The 21,237-nt window shown below is 41.8% G+C and overlaps 1 protein-coding gene across 10 annotated transcripts in view; it reads left to right on the forward strand.

Moving 5' to 3' along the window:
• Nucleotides 1-12,326: 12,326 nt before the first annotated feature.
• Nucleotides 12,327-21,237, forward strand: part of Mbs (Myosin binding subunit) — a 582,822-nt gene continuing 573,911 nt past the window's right edge. For all 10 annotated transcript variants that reach the window (XM_070094697.1, XM_070094699.1, XM_070094698.1 and 7 more), the window contains exon 1: nucleotides 12,327-12,653. In XM_070094697.1, the coding sequence (XP_069950798.1) occupies nucleotides 12,336-12,653 (318 nt within the window). In that variant the 5' untranslated portion in view covers nucleotides 12,327-12,335. The remainder of the gene's footprint in view (nucleotides 12,654-21,237) is intronic.

The following is a 21,237-nucleotide window of genomic DNA, read 5'->3' on the forward strand; positions in this document are numbered from 1 at the left end:
TAAATCGCTTGTATTTCACTACATTCTGTAACTAGTTTATCTACTCTTCTTCCTTATTATATTCAATTATTCAAATCTCTGTATAACTCTTCATTATGTAGCAAGTTCGTATACTATTCATTGCCTTTATAACATGCCACCAAATTTTTAGCCGTATTGACCATTACATTTTTATGAATATATATTTTTTACTGCTCATAACATAGTTACTCTGCAATTATGCAGTCATTTAGTTCTATTTCACCATTTATTTTTTTTCGATTTTATCAAAAGCACTACCATTATTTGGTATAAGTACACTGGAGTTTACCTGGAGAGAGTTCCGGGGGTCAACGCCCCCGCGGCCCGGTCTGTGACCAGGCCTCCTGGTGGATCAGAGCCTGATCAACCAGGCTGTTACTGCTGGCTACACGAAAACCAACGTACGAGCCACAGCCCGGCTGGTCAGGAACCGACTTTAGGTGCTTGTCCAACTGCCAGCTTGAAGACTGCCAGGGGTCTGTTGGTAATCCCCCTTATGTATGCTAGGAATGCTAATATTGATTCAGACCTTGACTACCTCGCAGATCTTTACAATAATTAGCGTACAACTAACAAAGACCGCAAATACTACACAACTAGCCAAGCGCAAACAAGCTTAAGTAACAAGAAAATCTCAATTTGCAGTTGCAATGCCAAATATCTAAGTATACACTATGATGACGTCACAGCCATCCTAGAGTCGCTACATTATATACTAATTTTCATTATTTTCACAGAAAACTGGCTAAAACTTGGTAAAATAGACACATATTAGCATGTCTGGAAACAATCAAAAGTAGGTGGCACTGCTGTATACTAATCCACCGAGACAGTGCATAAATTTAATACGTAGCAGAGATGAAAACGGGATATACATACTTGCTCACTCTACAACTAACAACATAAGTGCCTCAAAAGCAATAGGGGCTGTCTACAGAACTCCACTTTCACAGTCACCTTTGGGAATAACCTTAAAGACCTAACCATGAATAATAAATTAAACATGCATCATTTAATATTTGCTGGTGACTTTGACATTAATTTCATTCAATCATATAACTCACAAATAGTTGACCTCCTTAACAACATGCATAAATTACCTTTTACTGTCCTTAATAACCATACATATTATTGAGCCATCCGCATCTTCCCTAGACCATATTTGGATATACATTACAGCGCCTCTAAAGGCTGGCATAATCACTGCAATACTACTGATCACTACTATACCATCTTTTGTTACCAACATATCCAAACTACCTATGGACACCTATATTTCATTCACGTTCCATGATGAAGTATTAGTAAACAATTTTATCGTGTCAGTAAGCACAACTGATTGGCAGAGAGAGAGAATGCAACAACAATACTTATATTCCATAAATTATATTCATGTGTCAAAGTTTACAGCAGAGACACAGTCATTGGCCTCCACTCCAGAACAACAGATATTAAAGCCAGCAAATAAAACCCTTCTAAATTCCATCAGTATAACGACATTTATCTTTGCAAACATACAGGGTCTAAAGCCATCAACAAACAACAAAATTCCTTACATCAAGGGACTGCTCACGGAGTCAAATGCAATGTTTGCAGCTTTCACAGAGACCCACATAAATTTAGGATCATTATGACAACAAAATATGGATCCCAGGTTATAACCTATTCAGAGACAACAGACTAAACAGGCTTGTACGTCACAGAGTCGCTCATTTGCTCAGAAATACTAAACACCTCAAATGATGTAGTTGGAGTTTTGGCAGTAAAAACTGAAACCCAAAATCTTGTCATTGTGGTTGTATAGAAACCTCAGGATGCAACTTCCCAGCAATTCCAGGAACAGCTTTTGAAAATTCATCACTGTCTGAAAAATCTCCCAATTCCTGCCCCAAATATCTTAATACTGGGAGATTTTAACCTGAAACACCTAAAATGGAGGAGTGTAGCAAATAATATTTTAGCAGGGATCACCCCAGGAGGCAGCTCAGATGAAAATTCACTCACACACGAGCTATTAAATCTCTGCACCAAATTCACTTTAAACCAGCAAATATTAGAGCCTACAAGACTAAACATACGCTGGACCTCATCGTCACTAACAACGGCGATCTGATACGTAATATAACCGTATCAAATTCAAATTCAAATTCAAACTTTATTCTCTATAAGTATTACAATGCTGAGTTTACAGAATTTGGTTATTGTGTGGTTTACATGTAGTAAAATAATAATTACAGAGTATACCACTAGAACGCCTAGCATGGCTAGGCATTTCGGGCAGACTTATATTAAATCTTAGGTTTAAAATGTTACAGAATTATGAGATAAGTTGGTATTATGGCTAAGTGACTAAATACTAGTTGTGAGTTTAGCAATGTGAATGCTTTTGTTTTGGCACTATACATAGTTTCAGTATTGGAGTATCACAGGCCAACTTTTGACTAGTTAAGATTCATTATTTTGAGATTGAGATTGATATTTCTGTTTATGGTCAAATGGGTGAGTGAGTGTAAGTGTGAACCACCAGGTGGTATTCGTATTATTAGTTGACAGGGTGTATCAGGGAGATAAGATGTTTTCTGATGGTAGTTTTGAAGGTGATGAATGTGTCTACAGTTTTGGAATTTTCAAGTAGGGTGTTCCAGATTTTAGGGCCTTTGACATACATTGAATTTTTGTAAAGGTTTAGTCGGACACGGGGAATGTCATAGAGATGTTTGTGTCTGGTGTTGTGCCTGTGGGTTCTGTCACAACTATCAAGAAAGCGTTTTAGGTCAAGGTTAATATTGGAATTTAAGGTCCTGTAGATGTAGATTGCTCAGTAGTAAGTGTGGATGTACTGAACAGGGAGTAAGTTTAGATCTATGAAGAGTGGGGGGGGGTGTTGCCAGGGATGGGATTTAGTGATTATTCTTACAGTGCCTGCACTCTGAAGGAGGGGTGTTAATGTTGCAGTTTAAAAACTGTAGTGTAAAGCACCCTTCTGGCAAGACAGTGATGGAGTGAATGATGGTGAAAGTTTTTCTTTTTCGGGCCACCCTGCCTTGGTGGGAATCGGCCAGTGTGATAATAATAATAAAAAAATCTTACTGTGGCTTTTTGTTGGGTTATTATTGGCTTTAGGTGTGTTGCTGCAGTTGAACCCCAAGCACAGATAGCATAGGTGAGGTATGGATATATAAGTGAATGGTATAGTGTGAGAAGGGCAGTTTGCGGCACGTAGTATCGTATCTTGGAGAGGATCCCAACATCAAAGACAATACACTCAGATCACAGCATAATAGAGGTACAGACTGTATGCAAAGGGGTCCTGACCAGCAAAATATTATCAGTCATGAGGGTATCTTCACAAAATTCAACTTCAGTAAGAAAAATATACAATGGGATCAAGTAAACCATGTCCTAAATGAAACAAGCTGTGAAAATATCTTAAACGACACGGATCCGAACCTTTGCCTAGAAAAAATAACTCTGTGGCACTTGAGGTTTGCTCAAGGCACATTGCATTAAGAAAAGGAAAGAGAAGATGTAAATTAGAAAGAAAGAGACACTCCCTATACAGACGAAGGCGAAGAATCACAAAGCTGTTGAGAAGGGCCAATATATCTGAAACACGAAGGGAGGCACTGGTCAGAGAAATAGCAAATATCAAATTAAGCTTAAGGAATCTTACGGGGAGACAAGAATCTCAGGAAGATCTAAAAGCCATAAAGGAAATTGAAAAAAAAATACTTCTTCTCTTATGCCAGATCTAAGGGTAAAACAACATCAAGTATGGGGCGCCTACTTAGGCGAGATGGGACCTACATAGATGACAGCAAAAAAATGAATGAGATACTAAAGTCCCAATACGATTCAGTGTTCAGCGAGCCGTTGCCCAGATTAAGGGTCGACAATCTACATGAATTCTTTATGACTGAGACCCAAAATTTGGCCATCTCAAAAATCTCTGATATTATCCTAACACCACAATATTCTGAAAAGGCAATAAATTACATGCCCATACACTCTGCCCCAGGCCCAGACGCATGGAACTCCGTGTTCATCAAGAAATGCAAGAAGTCCCTATCGCGTGCCTTCAGCATTTTATGGAGAGCGAGCATGGACACAGGGGTCATCCCACACTCACTAAAAACAACAGACATAAGCCCATTCTACAAAGGTGGCAGTAGAACAATTGCAAAGAACTACAGACCGATAGCACTAACATCCCACATCATAAAAATCTTTGAAAGGGCTTTAAGAAGCAAGATCGCCAACTACCTAGATACCCATCAGTTACACAACCCAGGGCAACACGGGTTTAGAGTAGGTCGCTCCTGCCTGTCCCAGCTACTGAAGCACTATGACAAGGTCCTGGATGCTGCAGAAGATAAACAGAATGCAGATGTAGTATACACAGACTTTGCGAGAGCCTTCGACAAGTGTGACCATGGTGTAACAGCACACAAAATGCGTGATAAAGGAATAACAGGAAAAGTTGGTAAATGGCTCTATAACTTCCTAACAAATACAACACAAAGAGTAATAGTAAACAGAGTAAAGTCTAAGGCAGCTACGATGAAAAGCTCTGTTCCACTAGGCACAGAATTCGCTCCCATCCTATTTCTCATCCTCATATCTTACATAGACAGAAATGTATGTCATAACTCCGTGTCTTCCTTTGCAGACAACACCCGAATTGCCATGACATTGTCCTTCATCGAACACACCGCAAGACTCCAAGCGGACATCAACCAAATCTTCAAATGAACCACTCAAAACAATATGAAATTCAATGAAGAGAAATTTCAACTACTCAGATATGGAAAACTTGAGGAAATTAAAACTGTATTAGGGTATACAACAAATTCTAACCATACAATAGAGCGAAAAAGTAATGTGAAGGACTTGGGAATGATTATGTCAGAGGATCTCACCTTCAAAGACCACAATAATGTATCTACCGCATCTGCTAGAAAAATGATAGGATTTGATAATGAGAAGTTTCAAAACTAGGGACGCCAAGCCGCCAAGCCGCCAAGCCGCCAAGCCCATGATGATTCTCTTCAAATTGTTTGTTCTCTCTAGGTAGGAAAACTGCTGTACACTAACTGTCCCCTTCAAGGGGAGAGTGTACAAAGAACTTTCATGGCACACATAAGTATGATAAAGCACCTAAATTACTGGGAACGGTTGAAGTCCTTTGATTTGTATTCCCTGGAACGCAGGCGAGAGAGATACATGATAATAATCACTTGGAAAATCCTAGAGAGATTAGTACTAAACTTGCACTCGAAAATCACTCCCTATGAAAGCAAGAGACTCGGCAGGAGATGCAACATTCCCCCAATGCTGTCCTGGGAGACAGAAATGGTGAAGCTGGAGATTTTGTCCAGGTAGTCGGGAACTATACGCAGGAAGGAATACATATAAATGACCTCATAGGGGACAGGAACCATAGTAGGGAAACAAGTGTAGTCAAAGATAAGATAAAACCAATATTGCAAACTAGAAATACCGCAGGAAATAGCAAACAAGAGGACTCCACTAGCAATAGTGAGGATATATAACCAAAAACAACTGGTGGGAGCTCTATTGTTGGTGCTAGGGAGGATAGAAGTAAGACAGGGAAACAGGCACCAACAGGGAATACAGTCACAGAAACCCAAGGCAAACGGAAACCAAGCCTGTGCACATACTATGCACTTGGTATCTGCTGGCATGGGAAATCTGGAAAAACAGATGGGACGTGCAACTATGACCACCCTAGAAAATGCCATGCCCATATGACAACAGGAAAATGCAAACTCCCTTCCTGTAAGCTGTTTCACCCTGAACTGTGTACCTCTTCAGTACAGGAAAGACTGTGCTATAACTTAAATTGCCAGGCATACCATCTAAAGGGGACAAAAAGATACAAAACATCCAGGCCATGGGAAAACCTGGGTAGCCACAGCCACTCAAGAGGGAGAGGTTTTTTAGTGCCAGGAAGGAAAAAAAAACTGGCAGGAAATCGTACACCAAATCCAGTCATTCCTGGAGTGGAACCACAGTCGATGGCCTCAACTCCAAACCAACAGATACAGATACTAATGCCGGAAAAAAAATCCCCCCCAGTACCAACAATACCACCAGTCCGATAACATTCTTCTTTGCAAATATACAGGGTCTAAAGCCAGCAACAAACAACAAAATACCTTTCATCCGTGGACTGCTTGCAGAGGCAAAGGCAATGTTCGCGGCTTTAACTGAGGCCCACATAAAGGATCACTTGGACAACGAAATATGGATCCCAGGTTACAACCTATACAGATGTGACAGAGTGAACAGGCAAAAGGAAGGGGGGGTTGGCCTGTACATTGCAGAGTCACTTGTTTGCACAGAACTGCTTAATGCCTCAAATGATGTAGTGGAAGTTTTAGCAGTAAAGGTCGAGAACCAAAACCTAGTCATTGTGGTAGTCTACAAGCCTCCGGATGCAACATCCCAGCAATTCCAGGAACAGCTGTTAAAAATTGACCACTGTCTGCAAAATCTTCCAGCTCCTGCACCCAACATCTTGCTCCTGGGGGATTTCAACTTAAGGCACCTAAAATGGAGGAATATAGCAAATAATATTGTTGCAGTAATAACACCAGGAGGCAGCTCTGATGAAAACTCACACTCACACGAGCTTTTAAATCTCTGCACAAAATTCAATTTAAACCAGCAAATAATAGAGCCTACTAGACTGGAGAATACACTAGACCTCATCTTCACTAACAATGATGATCTGATAAGAAATGTCACCATATCAAAAACAATATACTCAGATCACAACATAATTGAGGTTCAGACATGTACGCGTGGAGCCCCAGACCGACATAATGAGACTAGTCACGAGGGAGCATTCACCAAATTCAACTTCAATAACAAAAACATAAAGTGGGACCAAGTAAACCAATTCCTAACCGATATAAGCTGGGAAGATATACTAAGCAACACAGACCCCAACTTATGCCTAGAACAGATTAACTCGGTGGCACTCGATGTTTGCACAAGGCTTATTTCTCTAAGAAAAAGGAGGAGTAGATGTAAAATAGAAAGAGACAGGCGCTCCCTTTACAGGCGACGGAAAAGAATAACAGAGCGGCTAAAAGAGGTCAATATATCTGAAATGCGTAGGGAGACACTGGTCAGAGAAATAGCAAGCATCGAACTTAAGCTAAAAGAATCCTTTAGGAGTCAGGAATCGCGGGAAGAACTAAAAGCCATAAATGAAATCGAAAGAAACCCAAAGTATTTCTTCTCCTATGCCAAATCAAAATCGAGAACAACGTCCAGTATTGGGCCCCTACTTAAACAAGATGGGTCCTACACAGAGGACAGCAAGGAAATGAGTGAGCTACTCAAGTCCCCGTATGACTCAGTTTTTAGCAAGCCGCTAACCAGACTGAGAGTCGAAGATCAAAATGAATTTTTTATGAGAGAGCCACAAAATTTGATTAACACAAGCCTATCCGATGTTATCCTGACGCCAAATGACTTCGAACAGGCGTTAAATGACATGCTCATGCACTCTGCCCCAGGGCCAGACTCATGGAACTCTGTGTTCATCAAGAACTGCAAGAAGCCCCTATCACGAGCCTTTTCCATCCTATGGAGAGGGAGCATGGACACGGGGGTCGTCCCACAGTTACTAAAAACAACAGACATAGCCCCACTCCACAAAGGGGGCAGTAAAGCAACAGCAAAGAACTACAGACCAATAGCACTAACATCCCATATCATAAAAATCTTTGAAAGGGTCCTAAGAAGCAAGATCACCACCCATCTAGAAACCCATCAGTTACACAACCCAGGGCAACATGGGTTTAGAACAGGTCGCTCCTGTCTGTCTCAACTATTGGATCACTACGACAAGGTCCTAAATGCACTAGAAGACAAAAAGAATGCAGATGTAATATATACAGACTTTGCAAAAGCCTTCGACAAGTGTGACCATGGCGTAATAGCGCACAAAATGCGTGCTAAAGGAATAACAGGAAAAGTCGGTCGATGGATCTATAATTTCCTCACTAACAGAACACAGAGAGTAGTAGTCAACAGAGTAAAGTCCGAGGCAGCTACGGTGAAAAGCTCTGTTCCACAAGGCACAGTACTCGCTCCCATCTTGTTCCTCATCCTCATATCCGACATAGACAAGGATGTCAGCCACAGCACCGTGTCTTCCTTTGCAGATGACACCCGAATCTGCATGACAGTGTCTTCCATTGCAGACACTGCAAGGCTCCAGGCGGACATCAACCAAATCTTTCAGTGGGCTGCAGAAAACAATATGAAGTTCAACGATGAGAAATTTCAATTACTCAGATATGGTAAACATGAGGAAATTATATCTTCATCAGAGTACAAAACAAATTCTGGCCACAAAATAGAGCGAAACACCAACGTCAAAGACCTGGGAGTGATCATGTTGGAGGATCTCACCTTCAAGGACCATAACATTGTATCAATCGCATCTGCTAGAAAAATGACAGGATGGATAATGAGAACCTTCAAAACTAGGGAGGCCAAGCCCATGATGACACTCTTCAGGTCACTTGTTCTATCTAGGCTGGAATATTGCTGCACACTAACAGCACCTTTCAAGGCAGGTGAAATTGCCGACCTAGAAAATGTACAGAGAACTTTCACGGCGCGCATAACGGAGATAAAACACCTCAATTACTGGGAGCGCTTGAGGTTCCTAAAACTGTATTCCCTGGAACGCATGCGGGAGAGATACATGATTATATACACCTGGAAAATCCTAGAGGGACTAGTGCCGAACTTGCACACGAAAATCACTCACTACGAAAGCAAAAGACTTGGCAGACGATGCACCATCCCCCCAATGAAAAGCAGGGGTGTCACTAGCACGTTAAGAGACCATACAATAAGTGTCAGGGGCCCGAGACTGTTCAACTGCCTCCCAGCACACATAAGGGGGATTACCAACAGACCCCTGGCAATCTTCAAGCTGGCACTGGACAAGCACCTAAAGTCAGTTCCTGATCAGCCGGGCTGTGGCTCGTACGTTGGTTTGCGTGCAGCCAGCAGCAACAGCCTGGTTGATCAGGCTCTGATCCACCAGGAGGCCTGGTCACAGACCGGGCCGCGGGGGCGTTAACCCCGGAACTCTCTCCAGGTAAACTCCAGGTAATGAAAAGTAGGGGTGCCACGCGTGCGCTGAGAGACAAGACAATAAGTGTCAGGGGCCCAGGGCAGTTCAACTGCCTCCCAGCATACATAAGGGGGATTAGAGCCCTGGCTGTCTTCAAGAAGGCACTGGACAGGTACCTAAAGTCATTATCTGACTAGCCTGGCTGTGGTTCGTGCGTCAGTTTGCGTACGGCCAGCAGTAACAGCCTGGTTTATCAGACCCTGATCCACCACGAGGCCTGGTCTCAGACCGAGCCGCGGGGACGTTGACCCCCGAAACCCTTTCCAGGTATACTCCAGGTATTCCTCTATAACAAACATTGTCCCTTAAAATCTAAACAGGTCACATCTAGGAGACTAGCCCCTGGCTAGATAACAGTATCCTCAGATCTATTGACAAGAAACACCCTTATGAAAAGCAATATAAAATGGGCTTAATTATACACAAATAACCCGCACATAAAAGAGAGAAGCTTACGACGACGTTTCAGTCCGACTTGGACCATTGACAAAGTCACACAGTGTGACTTTGTCAATGGTCCAAGTCGGACTGAAACGTCGTCGTAAGCTTCTCTCTTTTATGTGCGGGTTATTTGTGTATCGTTCCAGTCACGGTATTGTGCCTTTTTGTTATTTATGGGCTTAATTCCCACAGAATTAGCAAAAAGGTATACATCAACACTTACTATGATTATAAAGAAATCTAAACAACTGTATTATTCAAACAGGTTCGAATAATTAAAGAGGATTAACTTTGCCAGCAAAATCCCAAACTCCGTTGCTTAGTTTATTAAACTCAGTGAGAATTATGAAGACTCCTTCTACATGTCTCCGACAACTCATGAAGGAAACTTCAATAATAAAAGTACTCAAAAACAAGGCAGGTAATAGAGGGAATATTCCACTTTATATAAAAGAGCGGTCCATGTGTTATCACCTATCACTGTAACTCTTTTAAATATATCTCTTGAAACCCAGACTTTTCCAGTATATAAAAGTGGAGGCCTAGCAGAAAGTAACAACTATATAGCAATCTCTAACTTGCCTTTGTTATCAAAATCTTTGAAAAGATATATAAACGAATTTATACATTTACAAGAAACAAAATATTCTTAACTTATGTCAATTGGCTTGCGGCCAGGAAAAAGTACCAATGATACCTGGAGAGTGTTCCGGGGGTCAGCCTCCCCGTCGCCTGGTCCATGACCAGACTGTCTATTCAGCTCTAGAAAATAATAAATACTCAATGGGCCTCTTTATTATTCTAATTTTTTTTTACGCTGTAGACCACAATATCCTGGTGCTGAAGCCAGAATATTATCGAATCAGAGGTCATGCTCTTACTTTCATAAAGTTTTACTTACAGACAGATGGCAGCATATGACTATTAATGACACTACCTCATCTACCCAAACTATTAACTTGAGGGTACCACAGGGTAGCATCATTGGCCCATTATTATTTCTCACACTCCAATAGCACGTTCATTAGGAACCACTTGTCTCCACTCTGCTCTAACAGTCACATAAGCCTGCTGGATGCTCAAGCTCCGAGCACTGAAAAACCTTTATTCTTAATGAATCTTTATTCTTCCCTCCAACTTCTCTTCGATTTGTACAGGTGTCTAGTCATTCCTGCCTGCTCCATGAAGAGTTAATAACCCAGGATAACCCGATAATATCATTATATATGACTTATTTCCAGTGGGATCTTTTGAGCCTCATCTGCAGGATGCGACCCACAGCAGTCGGTTAACACCCAGGTACCCATTTACTGCTAGGTGAACCAGATGTAAGGAAATGTATACAGTTGATGATAAATTAGACACATGTGCAACTCTTCGGTATCTTTATTGAGGAAACGTTTCGCCACACAGTGGCTTCATCAGTCCATACGTAGGAGAAACTTGAAGAACAGGAGGAGAATGAGGTAATCAGTCCCTCAACCTTGAGTCGATGTGTTCAGTCCATCAATCTTGAATAGAATACGGCATATGAGCGGAGAAGCTGCTTATAAACCGTATGGCAGGAGAGGTGCAGCAGTCATAGGTGGTGTCACATTTGTTCAATGTGGAAGTAGGTCGTGCCCAAGAATTAAGCAAGCGAAGAATTCCTAAGTATTAAGATCCCAAGAAGTTGCAGTGTCTGACAGGTTTGTAGATGAATGGTTCAGAGAACCGACATGTTGATAAATTAGACACATGTGCAACTCTTCGGAAGAGTTGCACATGTGTCAAGCTGACACTTGATTCTTCTGATTCTGTTGAATGTGCCATAGACATGACACTTCTTGCATAACAGGGATAGCAGATGGACCAACTGGTGTCATATCATATACCAACAGTAACAGCTTAGTTGATCAGACCCTGATCCACCATGAGACCTGGTCTCAGACCGGGCCGCGGGGGCGTTGACCCCCGAAATCCTCTCCAGGTAAATTCCAGGTAACGCTATTGATATTACAATGTAGGGTTTACATAAAAAATATTATTGCATATTATAAATTATTTATTACAAAGGCCACTAGTATGCCTAGGTAGGCCTAGGCATTTCAGGCAGTCTAATACTATTCTAACTCTATATTGACACAGGTTATGGATCATACTGGTATTAAAGTGAGGTCGCTGTAGTGATTAACTAGATTTACAAAAGTGAAGTAGTTCAAAACATTTAAAAAATTGACAATTAGTTTATCAATTAATGGGAATAGTTTCGTCTTAGGATGATACAGTTTTTATAATGGAGTGGGGTAGACTCTGTATATAATGGAGGGGCTAAGAAGGGGTGGTTAGTAAGTTTAATTTAGATACGTGTACATAAATACAGTTATACAAATTATCATACATAGTAACATATATGTAAATTACCTAGGATAACCCCAAAAAAGTCAAAGTGACTATTTCCATTGGGGCCTTTGAGACAGGCTCAGTATACAGTGGAGTGTAAGAAGGGGTGGGTAAAAAACGCTTAGTATTTAGTGAAAGGTAAGAAGGGGTGGATGAGGGAGGTTGAGTATATAGTGGGGTTGTAAGAAGGGGTGGGAGATGGAGGCTCTTTATATATGTTAGAGGGGGGGAGGGTAGGGTGAGGGTAAGGGAAGCTCTGACACTAGCCCTGGGGGAGGGGCAAGTGAGGAACGAGTCTCACACTATGGCCTGGGTGCCGTCCACCGCCCGCCAGTACACGGTGAGAGTCCCATGGTGTGTGACCGAGGCCGCTATGGCCGTTGATAACCGCTCAACCTCGTCCCTATTTAAAAGGGCCGAGCAGTTAAGGCGTTGGCAGGAGAGTGAAACCAATAAACATGAAGTGCTAGAAAACAATAGGACTCAGAAAGTGAATTTCAGTGATGGCTGCATCTTTTTAGCAGCTTGTGCTGCAGGGGACAAGCAAGAAGTGCTTCGTCTCTTGGAGAAGGGAGCCGATATAGACACAGCTAATGTGGATGGTCTCACTGCTCTTCATGCGGTAAGCCAGTTACTAGCACCATTTTACACTCTCGTTTCTCCTACATTCATTTTAGTATCTTAAGGAATTCCTCCCAAAGGGAAAAATTATATTGGAAATGAATGGGGCCAGGGGCATCTGATTTCAAGATGGCTGCCACCCTTCCGTATTCCATGTATAAATAACATCTTTCTTTGGTATGAAGGGCTTATGCAGTCAAATTACGTCGCCACTTCTATTTTCTTGAGCTCTTCTCGTCACTAGGAATATTAAATCGCGCTTCTGAAAGAGTAAAGGGAGATAGAGAGTTATTAATTTGTTTTGGTAGTTGCCTGTTGCTGGAGGGCGCCAATTACCAATTTTATCTATAATATTTACACGTAATCTGGAATAAGAGCTTAAGATTTAGCTTTCCTGTACCCCAACAATCGCAGTTTGGATGGAGGTAACATAATTTTTTAAGTATGATTTGGTAACATTACCCAAAAAATATAGAATGGGCATATTGCAGTTTGTTGTTAGTAATCCGTGACTTTCAATTGCTGCTTCAGTATCCACTAAAAGCGTCACTGTCATTACTCGAATGTTTCCGGGTGTCATAACCCTTCCAGATTAAGCCTCGTTGGCCTGATGAACCAGACTGTTGGCGCTGGCCACATGCAGTGACTTGGTTGGTAGCATCCTCAGCTCTCACTGAGAGATGGGGATCAATCCCCGGCATGGTGGAAAGTTGGGCATGTTTCTTTGCACCTATTGCCCCTGTTCACTTAATAGTAAGAAAGTACTTGACTGTTAGCCAACTGTTGTCACATCCTGGGGTACAAGATTAAAGAACCCCAATGGAAATGAGTCTCCGATGACACACTGACTTTATTGGGTTATTCTCGATGACTAACCTTCAGAGTTAAAAATCTGAACAAAATCTCATTTTATTGTAGGACCGTGTCCTGACTAAGACACAGTACCTACATTAAAATGAGATTTGGAATGTATCCATTTCCCTACTGAAGACATCTAGGGTTCTGTTTGCTAATACCCCTTAGGTATAAAATGAGGGTAGTCATTTTGTACTTCATTCACATAACAGAATTGTTAACATTACACACTTATCACAATATTTCCATAACAGTTCTATTGTGGAAATTATTTATCAACATATTAGCCATAATAATCACACTGAACAGTGACATAATGGCAGTGGGTGGCTGAGTTGTGGGTCGTTGCCTCACTACCAACATTACTAACCTATGTACTACCAACAACACAAACCTGTGTACTACCACCAACTGTCTTTCATCACTGTCAATATTTTATTATTCTAGAAATATACATTTTCCTACACACGAAAAGGATACATGCACAATATACGTACTGTACTAAATGAAGAATAAATGACACTTACCTTTATTGAAGATGTAGTGATGTGTGATGAGATGGGAGGAGAGGAGATGGAAGTGTATTAATTTTTGGAAGGGGAATCCCCTTCCATAAGGACTTTAGGTAGCAAGTCCTTTTCCGGGGTTACTTCCCATCTTCTTTTAATGCCACTGGGAACAACTTGAGTGTCACTGGACATCTGTTGAGAAATGGCATTACCAGTTAAGTTTAAAGAGTTTGTACTTAACTTAGAAAGACAACTCATCGCCTGCACAGCCGCCCCTGCAGACGAGGTCTTGAGAAGCTGTCGAAGTCATCTCTCAACGGGGTGTAAAGATTATAATTTGTAAGATTATAAATTACCCCTAGGGGGTGTTATGTCAGCATATTTCATTCACTGATTGCTGATAAATTACGTACTTGTTTGGACTCAAAAGTCCGCACCTTACTGCCGACTATAGGTTGATTACAAACTCCTTGCGACTCAAGAACTGCACAGTCCCCCATACTACAAGAAATTCGTAACCTACCTTGCTCTTGTAGCGTGAGCTATGGTGTTCTTCACGCCTTCGACAGATATCGGTGACTTGATAGAAGCTGAAGTGTCCTTGGATGTCCACGTCTTCCATAGTCTAGGAATACACACACTGGTACACTATGTTCCACAAGATTTGTCTTTATTGTTCACAATCTTATCACTAAAGAAGCTGATCACACTTCTCTTAAGTGTTTATTGTGTTTTATGAGATACTTTGTTCACACTAACGCACAGATCGTTCTTTGTTGGTTATCCTGGCGTCAGTGTCACTCTCAGTAAAGTCAAAAGTAATCTGAAGATGCCACAGCACCCCATGCCGTCACTCCCTTAGCACAAAAAGAAAGCTGACCTAGTACTTTTGCTTCCATGCCACTTCCTCGATTAAGCAAAGCAGAATGTTTGATTCTTGCTGTCTTAAGCATAGACAACAATGTCCACTATCTTTACCATGGTAATAAAGTGGGAGCAGGATTTTCCTTAATTGTCCTGCTAAAGTAAGAGATGCACTATCTCTTATTAAAATACACTCTGCAACACTGCAAGGAGCGGCAGTCACTTGACCACGTCGCATACTCGTACGGCATCTGTGATCAATTACTCACTGTAGCAGTAAACAAGATGCTTGCCCCTCCTGAGAGGGCTGGGCCCCTCAGGGCTGAAAGGGGCTAAAGGGGGCTGATACCCCCTCCTGGAGAAAATTTCTCCACAACATCTGTCACACCAAAAATTTGTCCATAGACCTCTGTACCTTGCGTTCCTTTAAGACTTTCATAAAGTGGTTTACAACATTCTCAATGTAAAAGTCACCAGCACGGCTTGCAATAGCTGTCAGGGTGATTTTCCTCCATAAAGGTTTGCACCTTTGATCACATTGTACACATTTCCTTAATCATTGAAGAAGACAACTTCCTCAATTTCTCTCTCCCCTCCTCTGAAGCAGTTTCCTCAGTTGTGGCCTCTTGCTGTTGCAGATGTTCTTGCAGCTCACCAGTGGTTAGTTCTTCATCGTTGTCCTCCACCAACTCTTCCACATCCTCCCCACTAACCTCCAACCCCAAGGACTTCCCCAATGCCACAGTAGATTACACAACTGGCATAGGCTCCTGAGGGTTAGCCCCAAACCCTTCAAAATCCCTCTCCTCTACACATTTTGGCCACAATTTCCTCCAAGCAGAGTTCAAGGTCCCGTTAGTCACTCCCTCCCAAGCCTTACTTATAAGGTTTATACAATTGAGGATACTAAAGTGATCTTTAAAAAAAAAACTCTTTGGGTCAATTGAGTGTCTAAGGCCACTTCAAAGCACTTTTGAAACATTGCTTTGGTGTACAGTTTTTTGAAATTTGAAATGACCTGCTGGTCCATGGGCTGGAGGAGAGGAGTGGTATTAGGAGGCAAAAACTTTAACAAAACTCAACTCCCCCAAAATTCGCTCTGGCAAGTCTGAAGGATGAGCAGGAGCATTGTCTAGTACCAGGAGGCACTTAAGGTCTAATTTGTTTCCAAGGAGGTAATTATTCACAGTGGGGCCAAACACATGGTAAAACCAGTCATAGAAAATGTCCCTAGTGACTGATGCCTTACTGTTTGCCCTCCACATCACACACATATTAACCTTATGACATTGTTTTTCCTGAACACACTGGGAGTTTCAGAGTGATACATGAGTAGAGGCTTCACTCTGCAATCCCTACAAGCATTACTACACAACATTAACCCTTTGACTGTTTCAGGCCCCTCTCTGAAACTGTCATTCTATGTCGCCAAATATTCGAAAAAAAAAATTATTTTTTCTTATGAAAATGTTAGGAATATTTTTACTAGTGTTTTAAGCCTAAAAAAAAATTTTTGCCATCAGTACTTACCGAGATATAGAGCCGCAAAGTTTGCAGAAATTGACGTGCGTACGGCAACAGCGGCGACTGCCGCCCACCCGGTATTCTTTTATTTACTCTAATTCAAAGGTTTCTTGCATTTTTCAATATTTTTCTTTTCCAGGTAACTTATGTGGCCTGTGAGACCAATGTAAGGTGCATTGTTCAAATATACACTCATTATTTACAACACAATAACAGAACAAACTTTATCACTATTAGTTTGTGTATACACTTTGTTTACACAAACAAACAATACAAAACAATGTTTATTACTATTGGCAAGTCTGAAGGATGAGCAGGAGCATTGTCTAGTACCAGGAGGCACTTAAGGTCTAATTTGTTTCCAAGGAGGTAATTATTCACTAACCACGTTCCTAGAACTGCTGCAGCTTGTGGAACTCTTTGAAACATGGGTATATGCAGAGGGGCACTTCACACTCCTCACACATAAAACGAGTGTCTCTGCGTATTTGTGGGCGTTTTGTGGTATGCATACATACATAACACCTCTTCTGAGCATTTTTCTTGGCAGTAGTAGGAGGCAGTTGTATGGGGTAGTGATCACCAGGCCTCATACGAGATGACGTCTGTGGGCGCTGGTCTATTGCAGGAGTTGCTCCTTTGTACTTTGCAATTATTTGTCTGATTACTGACAGGCAAAATTCACCATATTTTGGTGTTTTGTTGGTCTTCAACTTGTATATGTTATAAGCATTTAGCATAGAGATATCAACAAGATGGAAAAAAAGTTTGATATACCACTTATAACTCTTGCGTACACAGTCTGCAAACCCAATCTGCATGTCACATTTGTCCACTAAGCGCATATTGAGGTTGTAGTCCATGACAGCTGCAGGCTTTAGAATGGGTTCATTGGTCTCTCTGTTGTCCCTGCCACTGGGTACCATTTCGTTTGTGTGAACTGATGTCAACAATGTGACATCACGTTTGTCATGCCACCGAAATGCCATGATGTCATTGGCAGCAAAGGCTTGCACCTCACCTCTGCGAGTGCCAGCGTCGAACCTTGGCATATGTTTGCGATTACCACGCACTGTGCCACACACGTCTGTCAAGTTCACTCGCAAGAAATCACTGAGTAAGGGGCTTGTGTACCAGTTATCAGTAAATAACATATGCCCCTTACCAAGATATGGTTCCATCATTGTTCGAACCACATCACCAGAGATACCCAATAACTTCATGGTATCTCTCAAAGTATTACTGCCAGTGTACACAATAATATCTAAAACAAGACCACTTCTGCAATCACACAGTACAAATAGCTTTATACCAAAGCGTTTCCTCTTGCTTGGTATATATTGCTTGAATGAGAGTCTTCCTTTGAATAAAATCAAGGACTCATCAATAACAAGCTTCCTGAAGGGATAAAAATACATGCAGCACTTTTGTTTCAGGTACATAAACACATTTCTTATCTTATATAACCTGTCGCTTCTGTCAGGCCTGGTTTTGTCTGAAAAGTGTAACATACGCAACAGTATCAGGAAACGATTGACACCTATAATGTCACTAAAACCTGGAGTTGAAATCAGGCGATCTGTTGTCCAGTATGTGGTGACAGTGTGCTTATACACATGTGGCATAAGCATTATTGTGGCAAAAAACAGGTACATCTCTGCCACAGTTGTCTCCTTCCACTTGTGTAGCCGTGATTTTGGTGAGAGAATTGTATTTGCCATGGTGTAATCACAGTATGTATTTGTTTCCCTGACAATGATGTCCATCAGGGGTTCATCGAAAAATAACTCAAAGCAGTCCAGTTCACTGGCATTGTTCCCAAGTGGACAAGATGGCTTTATTCCACTTTGTGTTTCATCAAAGTCATGGGGACTGGGAACAAACTCGTCACCGTCCTGCCAATCCCAGATGCGGTCTGCTGGTGGGGTCTGGATATTGTACCGTGGTTGTGGCTGTGCAGGTTGTGGTGGTGCAGGTTGTGGCAGTGTGGGGTAGGGCGAGGCTGGTTGTTCTGCTGAGTCAGCCGCGTGGCTAGTAGCGTGGCCCGGTGATGGTGCCACATGGGCCGTGCCACCCTCACTATCACCACCACTGCCTCCTCCCTCACTGTCACCATTCATACCCATCGTTACAATATCGTCATCTTCACTATCAGGTCGTGGTGTTGGGCCACGGGATGTGCTCCCAAAGTTTCTCCTTCCCCTTGGAACAACATATGAAACACTACCAGACCACATGCTACGTCGTACATACTGGCGCTTCACTGGGGAATATTCACTCTCACTGTCACTAGAACTGCTTTCAATGACCTTGAAATCACTATCACTATCACTATCACTGCTATCATCAGGGTGTTGTACACGACCAAATAGTTTCCTCTTTCGTCCTGGTACAGGCGAACGTGAACGTGAACAAGCCGGCACAGCACCAGAGGTCGAAGGTTGTGGGTCATCTGGGTTTTCGTCACTATTTACGTTATCCTGGGCACTTTTTTCGGTAACACTCACTTGAAAACCCTTGAATTCACTGTCACTGACACTTTCATCGCTGTTAGAGCTATCACTTGGGAACAAAAGACCTCCAATCCGCCGAGGAGTGAGGAACTTCTTACCGAGAGGCATGGTGAAAATGGACTGACAACATGGCGTTCCCACAATGCACCGCTAGGTCCCAGATTTTTTTCACAGGGTGCACACCGACCACTGAGACCCATTCTCTCCCATGTAGGCCTACCAGGCCTTTGGCGCTCGATTTGAAGCCGCTAGAATTTGTGCGTATAAATACGTCAGAAACATTGGCTCATAAGACGTATTTATACGTCGGAAACAGTCAAAGGGTTAAAGTAACCCTGTCCTTCATAGACTTGTGTCCTGGAAGTGCTTTTTTCATGGTAATGAATATGATACCATGTACAGTGGACCCCGAACTTACGATATTAATCCGTTCCAGAGAGCACATCGTAAGATGAAATTATTGTAAGTCGAATTAATTTTCCACATGAGAAATAATGGAAATCAAATTAATCCGTTCAACACACCCAAAAGTATGAAAAAAAAAAATTTTAACACATGAAATATACATTTTCCTACACACAAAAAGAAGGATATGTGCACAATATATATTGTGCATGTACTAGTGTACTAAATGAAGAATAAATGGCACTTATTTTTGTTGATGTGGAGGTGAGTGATGAGAAACTGTGTCCTGGGAGTGCCTTTTCCTCCTGAGTAATGTAGGTCCTGTTTGGCATTTTCTTCCAGAACAGGCCTTATCACACTGTATGCCACTACAATTCTTAAATCTCTCAAACCAACCTTTGCTGGCCTTAAATTCACCAATATGAGCACTAGTTCCAGGCATTTTTTCCTGTTCACCTGGGTGTTAGTCGATTGGTGTGGGTCGCATCCTGGGGGACAATATTAAGGACCCCAATGGAAATAAGTTAGACAGTCCTCGATGACACACTGACTTCCTTGGGTTATCCTGGGTGGCTAACCCTCTGGGGGTAATTGTTTCTCGGTATTCTCGATAAGCCACACCAACAATAGTCTCTCCACATCTTCGAGTAGTACAGCTGATCGTGGTGCAGCAGCAGCTGACTGTGGTAGGATAGTATTTCTTACCCTTTTTACCACAGGGTTAGCACTAGAAGCTTTCTTTGGGCCCATGGTGGCTTATTTAGCAGTTACAAGCACTAAAAACACTGGAATAATACAAAATTTGTCAAATATATGTGTGCAACCGTCCACCCTGGCTTGTAAACAATGTCACACTAGCTCAGCTGAGGCGCTCAGGCCAGACAGACCAGACGGCTGCGTTCAGGACGAATGATGTAAGTCGAGTTTTTCAACTTGGGGTCAGGGTCAAATTTTTACACTGACAAGCATCTTAAGTCGGTTTTATCATAGGTTGAGGCCATTGTAAGTTGGGGGTCCACTGTATATGGACTTCAGTAAGGCCTTTGATAGAGTCCCACATGTGAAATTGCCGAGGAAAGAAGAGTGAGGGCACATCAGAAATGGTGTTCCACAAGGGTCAGTGTTGAGGTCTTTGTTCACAATATAAAGAAATGACATAGCCGAATGAATAAATAATGACATAAGCAAGTTTGCAGATGACATCAAAATAGGTCATCAAATTAATTATGATGATAACACTAGAACACTACAGAAAGATCTGAAAAGACTTATGCAATGGTCGTAGAAGTGGGAGATGCAGTTTATTGTAGACATGCCAAATTCTAAACCTTGGTAAAGAAAATAATGATGACACTTATCAACTAAATAATGTAACCTTAATCCCATTGATTACAAAAAAGATTTGTTAGTTCTGGTTAGCAGCAATCAAAAGTCAAGACAACAGTGCCTAAGCATTTGAAATAAAGCTAATATAATTCTTGGCTTCGTTTCAAGAAGTATAAACAACAGGAGTGATCAGGTTATTCTTCAACTTTATATCTTGTTGGTTAGGCCTCGTTTAGAGTATACTGCACAGTTCTGGTCACTGTACAGGTCAGCCATCACTGATCTGGCTTCAGTGGAACCTGTAGTGTGCTGGATTAGTGAGTTTGCTGGATTACAGAGTGGTTAGGTTAGAATACACTTAATTAACCTATCAATAGAGACTCTTTCTGGTACATCTTCCTCATTTTCACTGCTTTCTCCTCCACTGGCTTGCTGCTGTGGATTTACAACCATCTGCACAATTTCTGAGTCAGTATAATGATGAAATTTGAGTTAGTATAATAATGAAATTTGAAATTATGCTAGCCAAAATTAGTGCCAGATAGCTGATGGAACTGGATAACTAATTGCCAGATGGTGGGCCTGTATT

Source organism: Cherax quadricarinatus, chromosome 47, assembly GCF_038502225.1.
Source record: "Cherax quadricarinatus isolate ZL_2023a chromosome 47, ASM3850222v1, whole genome shotgun sequence".
Classification (NCBI taxonomy): domain Eukaryota; kingdom Metazoa; phylum Arthropoda; class Malacostraca; order Decapoda; family Parastacidae; genus Cherax; species Cherax quadricarinatus.